The 20,738-nt window shown below is 43.7% G+C and overlaps 1 protein-coding gene across 1 annotated transcript; it reads right to left on the reverse strand.

Annotated features, from left to right (window-relative positions):
- Positions 1-650: 650 nt before the first annotated feature.
- On the reverse strand, positions 651-18,934 carry SHISAL2A (shisa like 2A; the record flags this gene model as incomplete). The annotated part of the gene is made up of 3 exons (XM_081057611.1): positions 18,505-18,934; positions 11,550-11,689; positions 651-901 (listed from the first exon to the last, which is right to left on the reverse strand). The coding sequence occupies exons 1-3, from the start codon at positions 18,684-18,686 to the stop codon at positions 651-653; spliced, it is 573 nt and encodes a 190-aa protein (XP_080913737.1). The 5' UTR covers positions 18,687-18,934.
- Positions 18,935-20,738: the final 1,804 nt, after the last annotated feature.

Below are 20,738 nucleotides of genomic sequence, written 5' to 3' on the forward strand. Positions count from 1 at the left end.
CTGTTGTTTCTGATAATCTGCACAGGTCCTGGCACAGAATAGACGCCACTGAATGCACAAGAAGTAGACAAGGTGCTGGGTTTAGAGTGCTGAAAATAAGACACACACATGCACACACATGCACACATAAGACAACAAATAAAGCAAAACTAGAACCGAGGTCTCTTGACTTCCAGCATCGGGCCCTTCTGTGGGTGACTCACCCTGCCTTGCCACCCTATCATGTGCCACTGGCTGGCTCAGGCCCCATGTACAGCTATTTAAGAGTGCCAAATCCAGCAGCAGGTCAGGCCACTGTCAGGAATGTCAAGAGCTGCTTTAAGTGACTACTTTAAGAGTCTTCTCGATCCTGGCCTTGCACTCCCAGGGCAAAGCCTGAAGCCACTGCCAACGTTGAGAACAGGGGGGCTTCTCCCTGATTGCATGGAGTTGTTACAGTAACAACCGGGATCCATGTCTTAGCTCCCCTTGGCTCACAGAGGGCTAGGCAGAGCAGAATAGCTGGGTCCACAGCAGGGCCTGCATGGGTTTCCTGGGAAAAGTCCTCTTTTATCCCACTAAGTACCGAAGTCCCTTTGATCATCCCCATCCCCACCTTTTACTGAAAAGAGACTCCAGAAGAGGATGGTATAGAGACATTTATTGGATGTTTATGGGGCTGGTCCACGCGGGCTTAGATTGGGGACAGGGCCCTCCTCAGGGCTGCCTGGAATGTCACGGGTGGTCACTATGGCCATGAAGCAGTGCTGGAGGAGGCGTTTGGGGTCCGCAGCCTGTTCCTCATTGCAGTCCAGCCGTGGCTTCAGAAAGGGGTGACTCTGCTCTAGAGGGCTCATTCCTGGCACCTCCACCGTATTGCCTGTATTCACACCTTGGCGGTCAGGGGGCAACTCCTCACGTTCTGGAAAACAGCAAGCTGAGGGCATTGGGTTTCCTCCTGCATTCCCTTCCTTCTCACCAGGCTCACACACCATGGTTAACTTCTGTGAGTGCTTACCTTGGGCGGGACTATGTTCAGAGACTTAAATGCATCATTCATTTAACAAATGTTAGTGATATGCCACGTGCCACATCATGCACTAGGAGCTGTCAATGTTTCTAATGAACTTAAAGTTTAGTGAGGGAGACAGACAATAAACAATTGTTAGCAAATATGAAGATGACCTCCACCATAAACCCATGAGGTCGGTACTATTAAAAACTCATTTTATAGCCGAGGATACAGGTTTACTACACAGCCAGTATGCAGAGAAATGCTGGAAAATTTTTAAGATGTACATTATTTTCTTTAAGAATAGATTTCATGACTTTCTTTATCTACTGCTGTATTCTCTTCTCCTCTTAACTTTGAGTTTAAAGAAGGATCACCTGATCACCTGGCTTTCTCTACTTACCATTCATGACTTATTCTGCTACAATTTATTTGCAATTTACAAACCTGAGAACGTTTTATCATTAAATTCCACGATCACTTATAAATCCTTATCTCCCATGACTTATCAGCATTTGACACAATTGATCATCCCTGCCTTTTTGGATAAAAAGGGTATCAAGTGTTCAAGCCAGAAATGCGAGTCATCTCTCACACCTTCTCCCCCAGCCCCTTCACAAAGCCAAGCAGTTCACCGTGTCCTGCTGATTCCATCAAATCACCACTGCTATATTCAGCCATATAACTCCTCAAGGCCACCACTCTCTGTCAGGCTTTCATCCTTTTCTGCCCAGAACACTGGAACAGCCTCCAGGCAGGCCGCCTCCAACCTATCCTCCAGGCTGTAACCAGAGAGATCTTTCTAAGGTCAAGTAAGTCCACGTACTGTTCTTTCAATGTCCTCCCATTGCCTGTGATACTTGAGGTGGCATTCAAGGCTCTTCACATACTGGTCCCACCCCTTCTCTTTAGCTTCATTACTATCACTCATGAACTCTATGCTTTGCCACACCATTTTCATTGTTCCATAAATGCGTCCATTCCTTCACATCTCTGGATCTTTGTGCTGTTTCTTCTAGAATGACATTTTATACCCTCTCTGACTAGAAAACTCTTATGCTTTAAGACCCATTGATGGAGGATATCTAGGAAGAGTGAATTTCAAGAAGGAAGTGGTATTAGATATTAGAGTTGGATACCCAACATCCATTCTACCCCTTCTCCACCTGGCAATAGCAATTATTTTGGGGTGGGATTGGCCCCACCGCAGCTCCAGGAGTGATGCCTGATTGATCTGAGCCAATCAGGGAATCCCATTCCTTTGCCACATGGATGGGCAATCAGTACATAGCATTTCTCTGGGCATAGTGACTGGTTTAGGGGTGGGCACATGAACTAAGGTGGTCCAATGAGAGCTGAGCTCACGCCTCCCCATCTTCCTCCCTCCCCCATTGTAGGAAGAGATAGCTCTCTCTCCTCCTGGCTAGAAGGGAACAAAAAGCATGTAGTCCCAATGACTGCTGGCAGCCGACTTACTATCATGAGAAAAGTCAGTCTGAGGAGAAAGCCAACACAAGTAGAGGGCAGAGTTGAGAGAATCTTAGATGATGGAGTCGTAAGCCTGAGAACACTGTGCACTTCTATTCAAACCATGCCTATAGCCCACCCCTACTTTAGGACTTCTCACCTACAGAGTCAATAAATCTCCTTTTTTTGCTTTGTCTTGAACTTTCTATTTTTAAACAATTTAAGACTCACGAGAAGTCACAAAAATAATACAGTTCCAGTGTATGCTTCATGTAGCTTTCCCCATCGATAACATGTTACATGACCATAAGACAATTTCAAAACTAGGAGACTGACATTGATATGATACTATTAACTAAACTACTATTAATCCTATTCAATTTTACCAGTTTTTTTCTTAAGTGTGTTTTTCCAGGATCCATCAGCTCCAAGTCAAGTAGTTGTTTCAATCTAGTTGCGGAGGGTGCAGCTCACAGTTGTCCATGTGGAGATTGAACCCGCAACCTTGTTGTTAAGAGCACCGCGCTCTAACCAACTGAGCTAACCAGCTGCCCGCAATTTTACCGGTTTTTATATGTACTTTTTTTGGGTGTATAGTACTATGAAAGTTTATCACATGTGTAGATTTATATACCACTGCCATAATCAGGATAAAGAACTGTTCCCTTACCAGAAAGAAACTTCTTCATGCTACCGCTTTAATCAGACCTCCTTCCTAAACCTAATTCCTAGTAACTACTAATCCATTCTCCATTACTCTAATTTTGTCACTTCAGAAGTGTTATATAAATGGAATTACATGGTATACAACCTTTGAGACTGGCTTTCTTCACCCTGCATAATACCCTTGAGATCCATTCAAATTGTTGTGTCTATGGAGAGTTTATTCCTTTTCATGGCTGCATATATTTCATTGTATGGTTGTACTATTTGCCTACTGAAACACACATTTGGGTTGTTGCCAGTTTTGTCTATTACAAGTAAAGTTGCTATGAACGTTAATGTATAGTTTTTTGTGCAGATATATTTTCATTTCTCTAGGATAAATGCCTAGGAGTGTGATTGCTGATTTGTGTGGTATAGGGGGCTGAATGGTGGCCCCCCACAGATATCAGGTCCTAATCTCTAGAACCTGTGAATGTTACTTTATATGGCGAAGTGTGATTAAAGTAACATTATTTAGATAAAGAGATTATCCTGAATTATCTAGGTGGGCCCTAAGTGTCATCACAAGTGCTCTTATAAGAGAAAGGCAGAGGGAGACAGACACACACAGATAGTGATGTGAAGATAGAGGTAGAGATTGGAGTGATACAGCTACAAGCAAAGGAATGCTGACAGTCACCCGAAAAAGAGGCAAAGAACAGATTCTGCCATGGAGCCTTTAGTTTTGGCCAGCAAAACTGATTTTGAACTTCTGGCCCCCAGAACTGTGAGAAAATAAATTTCTATTATGTTAAGCCACCAAGTATGTGGTAATTTGTTACAATGGCCATAGGAAACTAATAAATATAGTAAGTGTATGTTTAATTTTACGAAAACACCAAACTATCTTCCAACGTGGCTATACCATTTTACATTCCGTCCAGCAAAGTATAAGAGATCTGGTTGTTCCACTCGTCACTTGATATTGTCAGTGTTTTTACTTTAGTATTCTGATAGGTGTGAAGTGGTATTTCAGTGTCGCTGTAATATTCATTTCTTTAATGGCTAATGAAGGTGAAACATATTTCCACGTGCTTATTTGCTATCTGTTTATCCTTTTCAGTGAAGTGTCTGTTCAAGTCTTTTGCTCATTTTCTAATGGGATTGTTTGTTTTCTTAATGTTGAGTTTTGGAGATTCTTTATATATTCTGGAGAAAAGTCCTTTGTCAGATATGTGACTATTACCCAGCAAGGGGATTGGCTTTTCATCCTCTTGATAGGGTCTTTGGCACCACAAAATTTTGAATTTTGATAAAAACCAGTGACCAATTCTTTTAACTTAAATGAGTTGTGCGTTTGGTGCCTTGTCTAAGAAATCTTTGCCAAAGATTTTCTCCTGTTTTCTTCTAAAAGTTTTATACTTTTATGATTTACATATAGCACTATGATTTATTTTGAGTTAATTTTTTTATAAAGTGTAAGTTGTTTTTTTTTTAACCTATGGAAGTCTAGGTGTTCCAATACCATTTATTTGAAGATTTTTCTTCCCCTGTTGAATTGCTTTTGCACCTTTGAAAAAAATCTGTTGGACATACTTATTATGTGGGTCCACTGCTGGTCGCTATCTTGATCTATGTGTCTGTCTCTCCTCCAATACCACACTGTCCTGATTGTTGCTATTAGGTTGGTGCAAAAGTAATTGCGGTTTTTGCAATTATTTTTAACCTTTTAAACCATAATTACTTTTACACCGACCTAATATATAGTTAAGTCTTAAAATCTTACTAAGTAGTGTGATTTCCTCCAACTTTGTTATTCTTTTTCAATATTATTTTAGCTTTCTAGTTCCTTTGTCTTTCCACATAAATCTAGAATCAGTTTGTCTATATATACAAAAGAACTGCTGCAATTTTCATCTTTACTACGTTGAATCTTCCAATTAATGAATATGGTATGTCTCTCCATTTATTTAGGTCTTTGATTTTTTTCATCAGTATTTTATAATTTTTATTACAGATTCTGTACAGGATCCTAGTTTTATACTCAAGTATTTCATTTTGGGGGGAGTGACTGTAAATGGTATTATTGTTTTTAATTGTGGTCTCCAATTGTTTGTTGCTAATCTATATAAATATAATTGATGTTTGGTTCTGACCTTACATACTGACCTTACTAAATGCACTTATTGGTTCTAGGACGTGTTTCGTGTATCTGTGTGTGTGTTTTGTAGATTCCTTGGGATCTTTAGTTAAGCTTGCATTTTAAGACATTCCATTTAGTACAGGGATTTAGTTCAATCTTCTATTCAATGCAAGAATCCCCTTAGCTGAATTCCACATTTAGCCTTTCCCTGATTACCTTTCAGGCTTGGGGGTGCTTTTGTTTTTTTAATTAAGAGTTACAAATTGATGAACCAGATAGACCAGAGTGATGAGGGTGTTCTTTACAAGGGAATTTCAGGTCTCATTCCAGGAAGGTCTACCTTTGTTGAATCACTATCTGCCTCCCTATGGCTCTCCCCACTGATCCCAGCTCTGTTCTTTGGCTTCTCACAAAATGTCTCCTCCTCATGCCCCAGGACAGCCTTACAGAGATGTGAGGCTCTAGATTGTGAGCCCTGAGACTCCTTTGCTCAAGGGCAAATGTCCCTAGCTCTTCAGCTGATTCTCACATGACCTGGTTCCCAGACCGAGCTGCCTGTGATCACCCTCTGATTGGTCAAAGTCCCTCTTAAATTGTGGGGCTCTGAGTAGCAGAGCAGTTATGATAAGATTCATGTTTGACCAAAATGTGCTGGTACAACAATCTTATCTAATTCTCCTAACAGCTCTGAGGTGAATATTATTATTCCATGTTATAGAGAAATAACTGAGGCCCAGACAGAGAAAGTCAATATTGACACAGCTATTAAGTTTTGGATACAGGATTCAGTTTGATTTTACTTGATTCCAAAGCTTGGACTCTTACCACAGAGCAAGCATACCTTAGTATAGGTTAGGAATTAGGTCCTGGCGATACAGAGGCATTTTAAGACATAGATCCTATCTTTGAGATATCAACAGACTCTTGGAGGAGACTAAGATGTAAAAATCTAAGTGCCTAATAGTAATAAAAATGAGAGCTAATAATTGTTAAAAGCCTACCATATGTCAGAGACTAATTAGCTCCTATGTAAGCATCACCTCTAGTTTTTACAACTTTCTTAGTAGATATTAACGTATACATGTTAGAAAGTCAATTGAAGCCCAGAGAGAAGTGATTTGCCTAAGTCCACACAATAAAAGTGACAGAGTCAGATATAGAGCCAGGCTCTCTGATGTCCCAAACCACGGTTGTACCTTCCTATGTTTCTCCAAGGACCTCTGTGGCCAGTTACCACATTGTCCGGGATCCTCGACGTTGAACTTAGGACTAGCCTGTGGTGATTAGCCAGGAGAGGAGTTCTCACATTCTCCCTGCTTGGAAATGAGATAAGATGGACTCATCACTGAGGCTTGTTTGGGTCATAGGTACCAAGTGTGGGCAATTAAAAAGCACTGGGCTCTGAGGCAACTGAACCCTCCCCTGGAAGGTAAGAGGGGCTGGTGCAGGGAAAGATCTCTGACCTAGGAGGCAAAGGCTGGCCAATTGGCTAGGTGACCTTGGGCACGTGACTGTCCCTTTCTGGGCCTCAGCTCCCCATCTATACGGTGAGAGCGTCAGACTGGGTTTCTAGGAGCCATTTGAGTCAATGAGAATGACTGATTAATGATCTCCTCACCAACCCCTTTCAGAAGAGGATGAGAACTGAACTGTTTTTTTGTTGTTGTTGAGAACTGAACTCTTACCTCATTTTTCTTCCAGTTGTTTCTTTTGTCTCTTACTAAATGTACCGAGGTTGGAATATCAACTCCATGCTTACCTCATCTCATCGGCTAAATAAGGTTGATAATAACCACCTGGCAAGCTAGTTGGCAGGTTAAATGGTATAATACCCTGTTTCCCTGAAAATAAGACCTAGGCAATTAGCTCTAATGCGTCTTTTGGAGCAAAAATTAATATAAGACAGGGTATTATATTATATATTATATTATATTAAAGACCCAGTCTTATATTATAGTAAAATAAAACTGGTTCTTATATTAATTTTTGCTCCAAAAGACGTATTAGAGCTGATTGTTTGGCTAGGTCTTATTTTCAGGGAAACAAGGTATGTTTAAAGTCCTTAGCACAGCATCTAGCACAATAGTAGGGACTCGGTTACACTTCTGATTAAGCTAGTTCCTCACAAAGTGCCAGAGTTACGGTCTTTGCTGCATCTCAAGTTTGGGGATGGGGTGGGGGTGGAGGTGATGGGACAGTACAGAATGCCTGGGCAGCAGAAGGAGCCTGTTTTTAGAAAGTCTGTTCCATTTCCACTCTGCTTTTGCCAAGGCACTCCCCATCCCTCCATTGTCCCCACACTCAGAGATCAGGACCCTGAGGTACAGTGCAATGATCATAGGCTTTAGAGTCTGGGAGATTGGGGTTGGCATCCCAGCATCACATGTTCGCTAGCTACGTAGACTTGGCTAATTCACTTCCCTGAGCCTTGGTTTCCTCTGCTGTAAAATGGGGCTAATGATCTCTTTACATGTCCTACTGGAGAGGAAGACAGCAAACAAAAACAAAAGTCTGTATAAAGGGTAAAGTTCTGATAAATATAAGACAGTTTACTATAAAATGTCCCCGATGCAGAAGGAAGAACAAAAGGCTTCTGGGAAGAAGAAGAAAGGGAGGAACTAAGGGCTGAGTCTGGGCAAAAGACAGCTGAAAGCTATCACTTAGTAAAAGGTCAGGAAATGCATTTCCAATCTTAAAAATAAAAAGCGAAAAGCAAGAACACAAGCTGTCTCAAACCCTGGCAACTGAATAATCCAGCTGGTGGCTGAACAGTAAAAAGTAGGAGGGGTGGTTTTCACTCACAGGGCTGAGGGATGAACTGTCTGTGTTCCCTTTGATTCAGAAAGCCTGGGGCTGGGGGAGGAGGTAAGGTGGAGATAGATAAGGGGGCCAGGACACAAGCAGGAATACCCCATAGACCCAACCTGGTGAGGTAGGACTTTGGAGGAAGGAAAACACACATATTTGAATTTCAGCTCTACAGTTTACAAACTGCGACCCCTTTGGGTAAGTCATCTAACTTCTGTGATACCTGGTTTTCACATCTGTAAGTGGGTGATAACATCTACCTCACTCGGGTAGTTGGGAAAAGAAAATTAGATGAGAAAGTGCATGTAAGGTTTCAAACAATGCACACATAGTCTGGTACATAGTAGGGACTTCTCTTCCACAGCACAGGGATAAGGAGAGGAAAGAGAGTGAAGGTAGAGTTGGCTCTGTCACCCACTCACTAGGTGACTTGGACCTTCGTTTCCTCATCTGTAAAATGGATAGTAATAAGACCTACACTCTGCCCATTTATTGTGAAGAGCAAATAAGATGGACTATTTCGAGCTAGCTCATTCCTTTTAACTGTGGTATCATATTTCATTATTCCTGTCCTGATGGACATTTAGTTTGTTTCTAATATGACAAGCTGTCATGATATCCATCTTTACAAGTCCTCTTCTAGCAGTAACTATTTCTCTAAGGCAGATAATTAGAAGTGGAATTACTGAGTTATAGGGTATATACTTTTAAAATTTAAACAGATACCGCCAAATTTCTCTCTAAAGTAGTGGTACCAATTTGTACTCTTATTAGTATATGAGAGTATCCATTTCCCCCACCCAATCTTCTCATTAGTAATATGATCCATTTTGGGACTTTTGCCAATGTAATTGTTAAAGGTTAAGTTGCTGTGAACTTCTGATCACAACCTTTTTGTCAACAGATCAATACACAACTTTATTTTGTGTATGTTTCTGTTTAAAGACACCTTATTGAATATATATTGTTAATTCATTAATGGCCAACAGTACTGTAACTCCTGTCTGAACAAAACTTATCTAACACATATATTTTCTCCACGAGGCACAGGACAGCCTTTTCTGTGCCGAGGAACACAAGACAGCACTTCAGCACTACATTTGGGGGCCATTTGAACAGTGAAATCATCAACAAAAATCATAAAAATGTAAAAACATGGCACTCAATATACCATGAAAAGGATACTTGTTTACAGTATGAAAGCTGAAACAAGAAGGCAGAGCATGGCCTTGTTCAACCTCAGCTAGGAATGTGTGTGATGGGGCAACTCAAATTTTTTGCCACTCTGCGCATGTCCACATCTGCAAACGACCTTGAAAACACTGCAAGTATTGATTTTGAGGTTACATATAAATTTTAGCAAGTAGGCCAATTCACAAATATTGAATCTTCAAATAATGAGGATTGCCTGTATATGTGTATTTATATTTATAATATCTTTGCACTCCCTCACTTGTTTTTTAACTTTATGCATGTCTTTTGTAGTATTTGTATTTGATGTTTATTTGTATTTTATGTAGGCAAATTTGCCATTTCCCCCTTATTTAAAAAAAATTAAATGTTTTTTTAAATTGTTATATTTTAATTAGTCTGCTTCTGGACTTTCTATTCGAGGGTTCTCAACATCATCACGACGGACATTTTGGGTTGGCTAATTCTTTGTTGTGGAGTGCTGTTCTCTGTATTGTAGGATGTTTAATAGCTACCCTGGCCTCTACCAAAAGATGCCAGTAGCACCCTACACCCAGTTAGTTGTGACAACCAAAAATATCTCCAGACATTGCCAATGTCCTTGGGGAGCAAATTTGTACTCGGTTGAGGACACTGCCTTGCCCAATTCTGTCTGTCAATTTCTGTGCCAATATCAAGCTGACAAACGTAAGAATTTAAAAATGTCCTAGTATCTGATGGGGGAAGTCCCTCCTCGTCTTCCTTTTCCAAAATTGTTTTGTTCACTCTTGAACCTTTACTCTCCTAGATTAATTTTAGAGTCAATTTGGCGAATTCCATGAAATCTTTTGTTGGGATTTTTATTTATAGATTAATTTGGAAAGAACTGATATGTCTATGATATTGAGCCTTCCTATCCATATACGTGCCATATGTCACCAGACAGTCAGGTTCTTTTATGCCTTTCATTAACTTTTATGATTTTTTTCCTCTGTAAAAGTTGAAGTCTGGGCTGTCTCTGGTCTCCCTAGGTTTGGACTATGCTCAGGCTTTCTCCCTATTCTCCTGCCACTGCCTCCCAGGTCTTCCACCCTCAAAAGCCATCCCTCCTGCTTTTCACTGCTCAGCTACAGCAGGATTACTCATAGTCATCAGGATCTGAGAAGGATTCCTGTACTACTGTTTGTTGCTCAAATTTGTTGTTAAGTTGGAAAATTAATTTTTTACAAATGAAAAAGCCCTCTCTGTCTTTCTCTGAATCTTAGCTATTACCCACCCTACCCCTTCTCCCTGTCTGGTGTTTGCCATTGCTTCTTCTGCTTAGCTCCAATTCCTCCTGTCCAGCCTGCCCTTACTCCCTCTGGTGCCCCAGGGTGAATGACCCTGTCACAGCATAGGTCTCACTCAATCCTGCCCACATACCTTTACCCATCATTTTCTCTATTCTGGAATGCATTTTTCTCCTCTATTTGCCTAACCAACTCCTTCACTAACTCAACATTAATTCAAGTCTCTTACTTTTTGAAACCTTCCTTACATTTGATATCAAACAATTTTGGGCTTAATGATATATCTGCACAGACCCAGGGTGGTGGGCAGAAGAAAGAGCATGACTCAAGACAGAAAGACATGGGCTGGATTTCAGCCTTAACCGTTTACTAGCTGTGAAACGTTGAGCAAGTCACCTAATCTCTCTGAGCCTTGATTCTCTCATTTGTAAAATATAGATAATAATACCCATTTTGAGCATTGTCTACCAAACTATACTAAAAGATCTTTTGTCAATAGGGACTTGCATCTTTCACAATGCCTTGCAGAGGTTGTAAAAAATGAATGCAATGATGACTTGTGAAAAAGCAAAATTTTTTTTGATGGCCCTGTAGAGAGGCTCTAGGTGGCTCATGCTAATGAAGAAATGGGTAATCCAGAACATCAGATTATCGAAAAATACCTGTATTTAGTGACTAAACAAATTAAATTCGGGGAGCAGCAAATTTTTCTAATTGTGTTTTGTGTGGGGTAATCTTAAAATCAGTCTGCATTTTCTAAGGGTAGAATAAAAACATTGTGTTGTTAGAAAATCCACAAGATGGATTAATCTTTGTGTAACATATAGAATGCTGACTATATCAAATTATTTTGATAAACACTGAGCACATGAAGAGTTTAGGATGGAAATGTTCAGGTCATGAATGTCCTGAGAAATGTGTTACTGTTTCTGAATATTCCAGGAACACTTCATGAGGCAAATGTTCCAAAAATCATTTCTAAATATCTCCCCTCTGTAAAAATACCAGCCTGGTGAATACAAGGCCTCTTTCTTACCTGTAGTCTGTAAGCTTAAGCCTGGGTCCAACTTTGTGTGGGGCTTTGAGCTGATGAACAGGTAACAAAGCACACAAGCGGTGACAATGAAGGCCAGGACAACCACTGCTGCTATGGACAGGCCCACAAGAGCACCAATACTGGGGAGAGAAGAACATAGAGGAGCTGAGTCTGGAAGGGACTTGGGAGACAGCATTTTATAGCAGAAGTACTGTAGGTGTTATAGAATCAGTCGGCTTCGACTCTTGTTCTGTCTCTACTTGTCTTGAACAGGCTTCCTGGGCCTAAGCAGGAGAAAGAGCATCAAATATATGCCAAGTACTCCTCCCATATATAACAGGACATGCCTCAGTGCCACTATGTACTTGGGACTGAGTGTGTTCCCTTTCTTCTCCTCTCCTTCCCTCTCCACTTTCCCTAAACCTGTTCTCACTCAGTGAGCTGGAGATGATCTGAAAGAGCTGTCCCCACACTGCTGTTTGTTAAAAATCAAGACACATAATAGGCCTTAGTTAAAAACCAACTGTCCTTTCTATCTCAAGGAAATTTCTGAGCCACCCTCCAATAGGTCATCACACCAGTGTGGACTCCACAACTAGAATACCTCCCTCCCACTGGTCCCTCAATCTCCAACCTCACTGCCTCTGCCCCAAATCAGGCCTTGGTCACTTGGTCTCTAGACAACTACCTCGTAACTCACTGGGGGCCACTGTCTTTCCTGTTTCATATGATCCTTCCCTATCATCTCCCCACACTGGAATTTTTTTTTTTTTCACACTGGAATTTTACCTGTTCTTGAAGACCCATCTCAAATGTCTCCTCCTCAATAATGCTTTCCTTGGTCATCTTTCTCGTCCTTTTATTCCCCCCATGCTAGGCTGATCCACCCAGGACACTTTACTCAGGGCTTTTAGCACTTCCCACTGGGTCAGGCAGCCCAATGTGGTAGGAAAAGAGCGTAGAGCTTTGGAACCAGATTTACCTGGGTTAGGACCCAGTTCTGTAACTAACTCAGTGTGCAATCTTTTTTATTTTATTTTTCCCCCTCCTTCCGCCTCCCTTCTCCTTTCACCTCCCTCCTCCTTTCACCTCCAGGCCCCCACTCCAGTTCAAGCCATTGTTTCTCCGTCTAATTGTGTAGGACACAGCTCCCTGGCCCATGGAGGTATTATGAGCCTTATGCGCCCCCCGACTGAGGCAGTCGGCTGCTCACAGCAGCTCATGGGAGCCTGTGGCAGTTCATGCCAACCTCTGGCTGCTCACTCCAACCTCTGGCTGCTCACAGCAGCCCAGCTCCAGGGAGAGCTGTTGTTCACAATCTTAGCTGTAGAGGGCGCAGCTCACTGGCCCATGTGGGAATCCAACCCAAGACCTTGGTGTTAGGGGGACCGCTCTCCAACCACCTGAGCCACAGGGTCAGCCCCCACTGTGCAATCTTGTGAAGTTGTTTAACCTTTTGAGCCTCAGCTTCTTTGTCTGAAAAGGGAGAATGATCAAAACACAGCTCCTCACAGGTGGTAGTGAGTGTGAATGATATGTCATGTTATCGGCACATAGTAGGTGTTCAACATAGTACTTGTGTGTTCCTTAAAGGTAGACTCAGACCATTTTTAATCTGCTTTGTCCTCCCCTTGTACAAGCCCTGGACCATAGTAGGCAGTTAGTAAATATTATTGTGTCAAGTGTCAAGCACTGTTAGATGTTCTCCCAAGGTAGGAGATAGGTAGGTAGCAGGCTTTGTCTGTGTGCTCTTCCTGCCCACTATTCAGAAGGGTTTCTGGACCCAATTCCAACATGTGTGTGGAGATTTCCCCACACCAACAAGCAATTCTCCCAGCAGCGTGTCATGATCTACCCAATTCTGACATGATCTACCCAAGATAGAATCAGATGAACAGGTTGTAGGTTCAGTTCTACAAGTTCTACTGCCCACCCCCTCATACACTTCAGACACCAGCTATAAGCTCAGGCTCTTACCTGTGCTTCTATCCAGCTATAGATTGGCGGTTCCAATGATCCCTTCCTTGGGTTTGATTAATTTGCTAGAGAGGCTCGCAGAACTCAAGAAAAACCATTTACTCACTAGATTATTGATTTATTATAAAGAACATTAAATGATATGAATCAATAGCCAGATGCCGAGATATATAGGGTGAGGTCCCAAACTAAGGAGCTTCTGTGGGGCTTGGGACACAGTGGCACATGAAAGCATTCTGGTTCCCCAACATGAAAGCCTTCCAAAAAAAGACCAACGAGCTGTCCTTCGGGGTTTTTATGGGGGTTTCATTATGTAGTCATGATTGACTAAGTTGTTGGCCATTGACAATTGAAGTTAGTCTCCAGCCCTCCTCCTTTCCTGGAGGTCGGAGAGTGGAGGGGACTGAAAGTTCCAAACTTCTAATCACAAGGTCAGTTCTCCGGGCACCCAGTCCCCCACCCTTGGGTGGGGTCCAAAAATCACCTCTTTACCATAACAAAAGACACCTTTATCATTCCCAACACTTAGGAAATCCCACAGTTTTGGGAGCTGTGAGCCAGGAATTGTTGATGAAGACCAAATAGCTTATAAATCACAATATCACAGACTCCTTCTCCAGCTTTTCTGCCCACCGCCTCTCAGACACCAGCGCCTGACTCCTGCCTTTACTGTTTTTGCCAGATTTCTCTGTCAGTTAGCTGACGGCTAAGTAGCTGATGGCTAATTTCCACTAAACAGACACCTTAGAGCTTTGGAGAGTCTGCATTCCCACAGCTAAATAAATTATTGGATACACCTGCAATGAAATAGTATCACGCCATTAAAAACATATTTTTAAATAATATTTAAGATAAAGGCTAAATTCTGATGAGATAATGTTAAGTGAAAAGAGTAGGACACTGCTAAATATATTGCATAAACCCAACTCAAATAAATAAACAAACAAATATATACATAACTGTACATACACATATGTAAGGTTGGGTAGACATATACCAAAATGCTAATAGGCTGTCTCCGGGTATAGCCCCAGTTATGGATGTCCTGTCCATTGTCTCATTGGGTCTTATAATTGTGAAATATTCTGGCCAGAGTTTCAAATGCCAGCATTTGTATCTCTTTGCCCAAGGGCTTTATTGGGCCCAGAATAGTCTTTGTCTGCACAGTGAGCAGGTCAGAAAAGTGCCTCCCTTCTCCCACCAGCACATAACAATTGACTGACAGAAGTTGGTATGTAAATACCTAGCTTCCTGGCCCTCAGGTGGGATGACTCATAGATTCTACACTGACTGGCAGAGTTCAGCAGATTTAAGCTGTGATGACTCTCAGTGGTGACCCTTCCTTGGCAACACCATGGTTGTTAGCTCCTTCCCTTCCCCCACTCAGTTCCCCACACTCTACCAGTGTTTTCTAGGATTGCTTTTCATATAAACTCCTTTTCTCTGAGTCTTTTGGGGAACCCAAGCTAAGACACTGGATCTTCCATGATTTCTTTCTTTATTTCTCCTGTCCTTTCCACATTTTCCACATAGAGCATGTAGTACTTTTAGTTCTTGTAAGTATGTACGTTAGTTAAACATAGTTTCCTCTTTTGAGATATACTTACTGTTTATAAGGCTCTTTTCTGAGAGACTTGTGCTCAGGTTGGGACTTTCATGAGGGACATCTATAGGCATCTGGATGGAAAGGGCCCTCTAAAAATAGGGTCCTTTGAGGAGTATGTAGGAGAGCTGGGGGGGATATATCCCAGGTAACTGGTCAATCAGGGAGTGGACACTGTCTTTGATGGTTTGTCAGGAGAGAGGAATCTGCCTCCAAGGACAGAGCTGGGACAGAGCAGGGGAGGCCCCAAGAGGGAACGTCTGTACTTGGTATAAGATGAACTTTAAGTGGTCAGAGTTGTCCCATGGTGAATGAACTGCCTCACGCCATGGTAAGTTCCCTAATTATTGGACAGGTTTGCACAGAACACCTGGATGAGTACACCTTTCAGTGAAGTTAAAGATTCCTGCCCTGGGTGGGAAATTGGATTGAAGAGCCAGCTGCTAGCTAAGATTTATGACTCTGAAAGAGATTAAACACAGTGACATCCCAGAAAAGAATTGGAGGGGCAGGCTAATATGAGTTAGGGGTTTTGAGTCAGGCATTTCTAAGTTTGAATCCTGATTCTGTCACAAATAAGCTGAAAAATCCTTCACCTCTTAATCTTCATTTTCTTCATTCATAAAGGTTCCTATTTCACCAGGTGTCCATAAAGAGTAAATGAGACAGTGAATATACAGTGCCTGACCACCAACTCTGCCCTCCAGCAAGGCTTCTTGCCTTTTGGCTCACATCCTGGTAAAACACAGAACTACTAATAGAGGGTGACTGGAAAGTAGACCAGACAGTGATAGGACCAGCTGTTTGTCCACAGGGAGTCTTTGCCTCTTAAGACACGCCTTTAAAGCAATTCTCTTTAAGCACTATCAAAGGAAACACTGTTTACCTGGAGATTTATATGTTTTTAAGGGCCAGCTTTCACTCTGAAGGGCCAAATGGAGTCTCGAACAAAACAAGGTTTCCACCCTGCAATGGTGGAGCTCTGATAGAAGCATGCCAGAAGGGTTATTTCAGGGTATGGAGTATACTGATCACCTAGATATCCTGAGGATCTTCAGTTCCCCTTCTCCACTTTGAAACTATCTGTGATGTTTATGAAACACATTATGTACAAGCTGAGGAAGAGTCAACTCTGCAGCCTAGAACCTTTCAGCTGCCCTTGGGGTCATAGGATGGGAGTACACTGAAATGTGATGCAAACCTTAGGCTCACCTCATCCAACCCACTACCTCATTGTCTAAGCCACTAAAGCATCCATGCATGGAGTAGACAGGGTCCAAGCCAACTGGAGGGATTACGAGGGGTGTATAGAGAAGAAGGTGATAGTAGAGGGTTGGGGTCCTGGCTGGGTGCTGAGGGGGTTACCCATCTCTGTGTCCCCAACGGCTAGCACAGTGCCCAGAAAACAGTAGCGGGTCAGTGAGTGTTGTTTTTTTTTAATGTTCTGCGTAAAGCAGGTTATAAGAGAACCAGGTTAGATTTAGACAGTTGTGCAGCAGGAAAAGCCTGGGCTTGGAGCCAGACAGGCTTGGGGCACTCCCTAATAGTATTTTAATGGCTTTCAAGTTTTCTCATCTGTAAAAAGGAGAGAAGACGTGCCAGGGTTGCAAATACATGTAGTCCTTGGATGGTCCTAAGTAAGGTTCTTTAAATCTCAGTCTGCTATGAAATTGCTAGAAGATCTTCAACATTTCACTTTTATACTCTGAGCTTCCCTTTCCCCATCTATGAACCATGGAAAGAGAATTCCCTTTTATCAAGCATCTACAATATTCTAGTCACTTTCATGTGCATATTTCACTTAATCCTCACAACAATTCCACAAGACAGGTATTACTATTGCCAATTTAAAGATGAAAAAGACTCGAAGATAATTTGCCTGAATTTGCATAGCTATTAAGTGACAGAGCCAAGGTTTGGATCGGGTTCTAACCAGCTCCATACTCTCTCTATACCTCAAAGAGAGGTCAGTGCTATCATATTTAAGCACCCAGCTCAGTGCTAAGTACACAGTGGGTCTTCAACAAATACTCCATTGTTATGTTTTAGGAGCATGTCATTTCTCTCTGTCAGTGGCATATGACAAACTAATATCACCTCTATCTCATTTGATCCTTGCCCTAGTTAGAAATCAGGGCAATGATTTATCATCCTCCCCATTTAACAGATGAAAAGACAAAGGCTCAGAGAGGTTTGAGTGGCAGACTGTCCTTTCCCACTTAGAGGGCATGCAGCCTCTGGTCACATACCTCCAGGGACAGGAAAAATCACTGTCTACTGAGATGGCCCACTCCATTTTTGCTGATGCCTATTTCCCAGAGCAAGCTCAGGGTCATGTCCTACTTTCTGGGCAAGACTTTTGGAGACGGAGAAAGATTGAGACCTAATGCTCTCTTAGCCCCACACTTAGGTTCCAGGAATGTCAGCACTGGCCTAACTACTCCCTTCCCCCAAACAAGTGGGGAAACTGAGGCCCTGTGGATGGTCATTCACCCAAATTACACTGCTATTAATATAGCCTGAGCTGGTTTCTGTTGTGGCATTATGCCATTGTCTCATGATGAACTTGGAGGCAGTTCGGATCCCTTGGTCTTCTGCCTTAGCTGGGGAGTGGAGTACATCCCCAGTACTCACCACAGGGCCTGGCACGGCTAAGTGATCAGTAAGGGGTGGCTGAAAGAATGACTAAATATGAGGGGGAAAGAAAGAATTGAGACTGGGGGGGGCTGGTGTCGAGTCGGGGTGTAGCATCTGGTGAGGATTAAGTCTTGAGGCTGAGGTTTGGATGCAGGTCTAGGTAATGTTTGGAGTCAAGGTGGAGAAGGAGAGCTGAGGTCGGGATGCAGGGGGGATGGGGGCAGGTGGGGGCTGGTGACAGCATATGGGCTGGGATCAGTATTGGGGAGTAGGTCAAGTCAGGGATGAGGTTGGCTTTGATAGCAGGAAGGGCACGTGGATGAAGGTGGAATTTAGCTTTCCTGTGAACAATGGGCGATGGGAGTCTACTCTCAGGGAGAGGGTTGGCATGTAATTTGGGTTTGGGTTGAGGATGGTGGAGGATGATGCTGGAGCTGGGATGGAGTGAAGGTTTTTCAGGGTGGAGTTCGGGTTCAAGCTTGGATCCGAATAATAATTTGGGTCAGGATTGGGGAATGGAGCCGAGAAGCGGTTGCAGGGGGAGTGGGTCGGTGATGGAGTGAGAGTGAAGGTCAGTATCAGGCCTGAAGGGCTAAAGGCTAGGTGTGAGTTGGGGCTCATGTTGGGTGAGCCCTTGAATGAGGACTCAGGGTTTAGCACAGGGCTGGGCTGACGGTGGGACTAGGGAGCTAAGACTGGAGTGGGGGTTCTAGGTGGGGTGAGGGCCAGGGCCGGTACCTGAGCCACCACATGTAGCTGTGCTCGTAGGGGAAGAAGCTGTGCGGGTCGTCGCAGCAGTACTTGTGGTCGCGGAAGCCGCAGCAGAAGACTGCAGCCGCCTCGCCCCCCGGCCGCGGGCAGCTGAAGCCGCGCACCACCTCCTGCTCCGCGCTCACGTAGCTCGTGCAGGCGCCACTCATCGCGCCCCGCGCGGGGCCTGCAGCCACCTCGGGCCACCAGACGGCCGGCGAGAGGAGGGCAAGCGCGGCTGGGCGAGCGAGCGAGGGACAACGGAGACAGAACTGAGCCCGAGAAAGACAGAGACAGAGAGAGGGGCCGAGAGAAGCAGAGAGACAGACACACAGAGACCAGAGAAAGACAAGGCAAGAGGCGCGGAGACGCAGCGGTTAGAGACCTAGCGTCCCCGAGGACCCAGAGAGGCGACCAGGTAGGCGGGCCGGGCGCGGCCGGAGGGGAGGCGGAGGGAGAGCAGAGGGAGGAGGGCGGAGGCGCGGTGCGAGTGGAGAGTGGCGGGGAGGGGGCGGACGCGGGCGCCCGAGCGCGGGGCTACCCGGGAGCCGAGTGGAGCAAGCTGCGCGGGGTGGCCGCCTGGGCGCCGGGCCCGGCCCTTGCTTGCTTCCCCGGCCCCACTGCTTCTCGGTTTATGCACGAGGATGCTGCGTGCTCAGAGACACAACACGACATGTCCAGGGTGGCAGGGCGGGAATCGAAGCTGCGGTGTGAATCCACACCTGCTCTGAGCGTCCGCCCAGTGCTAGGCTCTGGGCTGGACGCTGGGAATCTTAGGGCAGTTCGAGGCTAGTGCAGGACGCAGACGGGCGACCAGCCAGGGACCACACAGTAGGGTCAGTATGGGGTGATTAACACACGACCTCACTTAACCTTCACAAGAACCCAACGACCAGGGATTTTCAAAGCCGTTTAATAAATGAGAGCTAAGGGTCAGGGAGAAGTCATCTCCCGCTGCCCTCAGGCCCATGGGATCTTAACCTGGATCCGCCTGGTTCCCAAGGCCTTGATCTGGGGGCTGTCACAGTGCCTCTCTTCTAGTGGACTTTTAAATGTCCTTATCCTCTGGCATCCTTGCCTGTCTCTTTCTCCCCTAAGCAGGGAGCTCATGCATGGACGTGTTCACACTCCCCTGTTCATACTTTGTCCACACTAGCCTAAGACAAGGAGGCTAGTGGATGTCCCGAATGGTAACCCCACCCACCAGGAAACAAAGCCAGCACACCTCTTCATTCTCAGAAATTATTTCCAGATCACCAGGGGCAATGTTCTCACTAGTGTCAGAGGACCACATTCTGAAGGAGCTATCTGAAGCCCTTAGAGATTGCCTGTCTCTCCTCTCAGGGTACATTGGGGAAACTGAGGCTCTGAGAGGTACACAGCTTGGCTCAATCACACTGATCCAGGACTAGGGACTCCTGAACATTAATTGTCCCATTTATTATGTAAATAATTCCCATTCAGTCAATCACAGGATATTGGGGCTGAAAAGGACCGTGTAATCAGTCACAGGTAGCATTTTAAAAAAGTAATAATGAAATAGAATAGAAAAAGTGCACTGCAGATAGTAAAGCTAAGTATTCTTCTATAAAATGTTTGTTTCAGTTACATACATATGTATTATGGACAAGATCACAATGTAAAATTCATTTCTTTCTTTCTCTCTTTCTTTTTTTTTCTTTTGTTGAATTTTTATAAGACTTTATTTGAGCCAAACTGATGACATTGACAGGAAGAAAGATCTCTCAAATCTTATCTGGAGAATGACAGTTTTGCAGTTTCTTTTATATTTTTGAAATTAAGGAAGTAAGGACAATTACTTGAAGGTAGGAGAAAGCAAGGCAGGAATTGGATTATAGGGTAATTAATAAGATTATGTGCTCTCGAGGGTGGTTACCTTTCCAAGGGGTTGATAAAGAGGCATTGCAAAGGTATGTTAACCTAGATGCACAGAAACAACAGACAGGGCTGCATTTCTTCTTTTGAGTCAGGTCAAAAGGCTTGAAAGCCACTGCATCTGACACCTCCCATTGTGTGGAGGAGCAGGGGCTAACTCAAGATTACAAAATCTTTAGCTTTCCTCATTTGTCAAAGCAGTGAGGAGAGTGGGAAGTAAGTGGTGCCTTGGGACCCCCCCCAATTCCTCTATCCCTTGCTTTGGGTGTATGGGGAATAAATTATGGGCATCAGGGGTTCTGGGCTCAAGCCTCAGCTCTACCCCT

This window comes from Rhinolophus hipposideros, assembly GCF_964194185.1.
Source record: "Rhinolophus hipposideros genome assembly, chromosome: 8".
Classification (NCBI taxonomy): Eukaryota; Metazoa; Chordata; class Mammalia; order Chiroptera; family Rhinolophidae; genus Rhinolophus; species Rhinolophus hipposideros.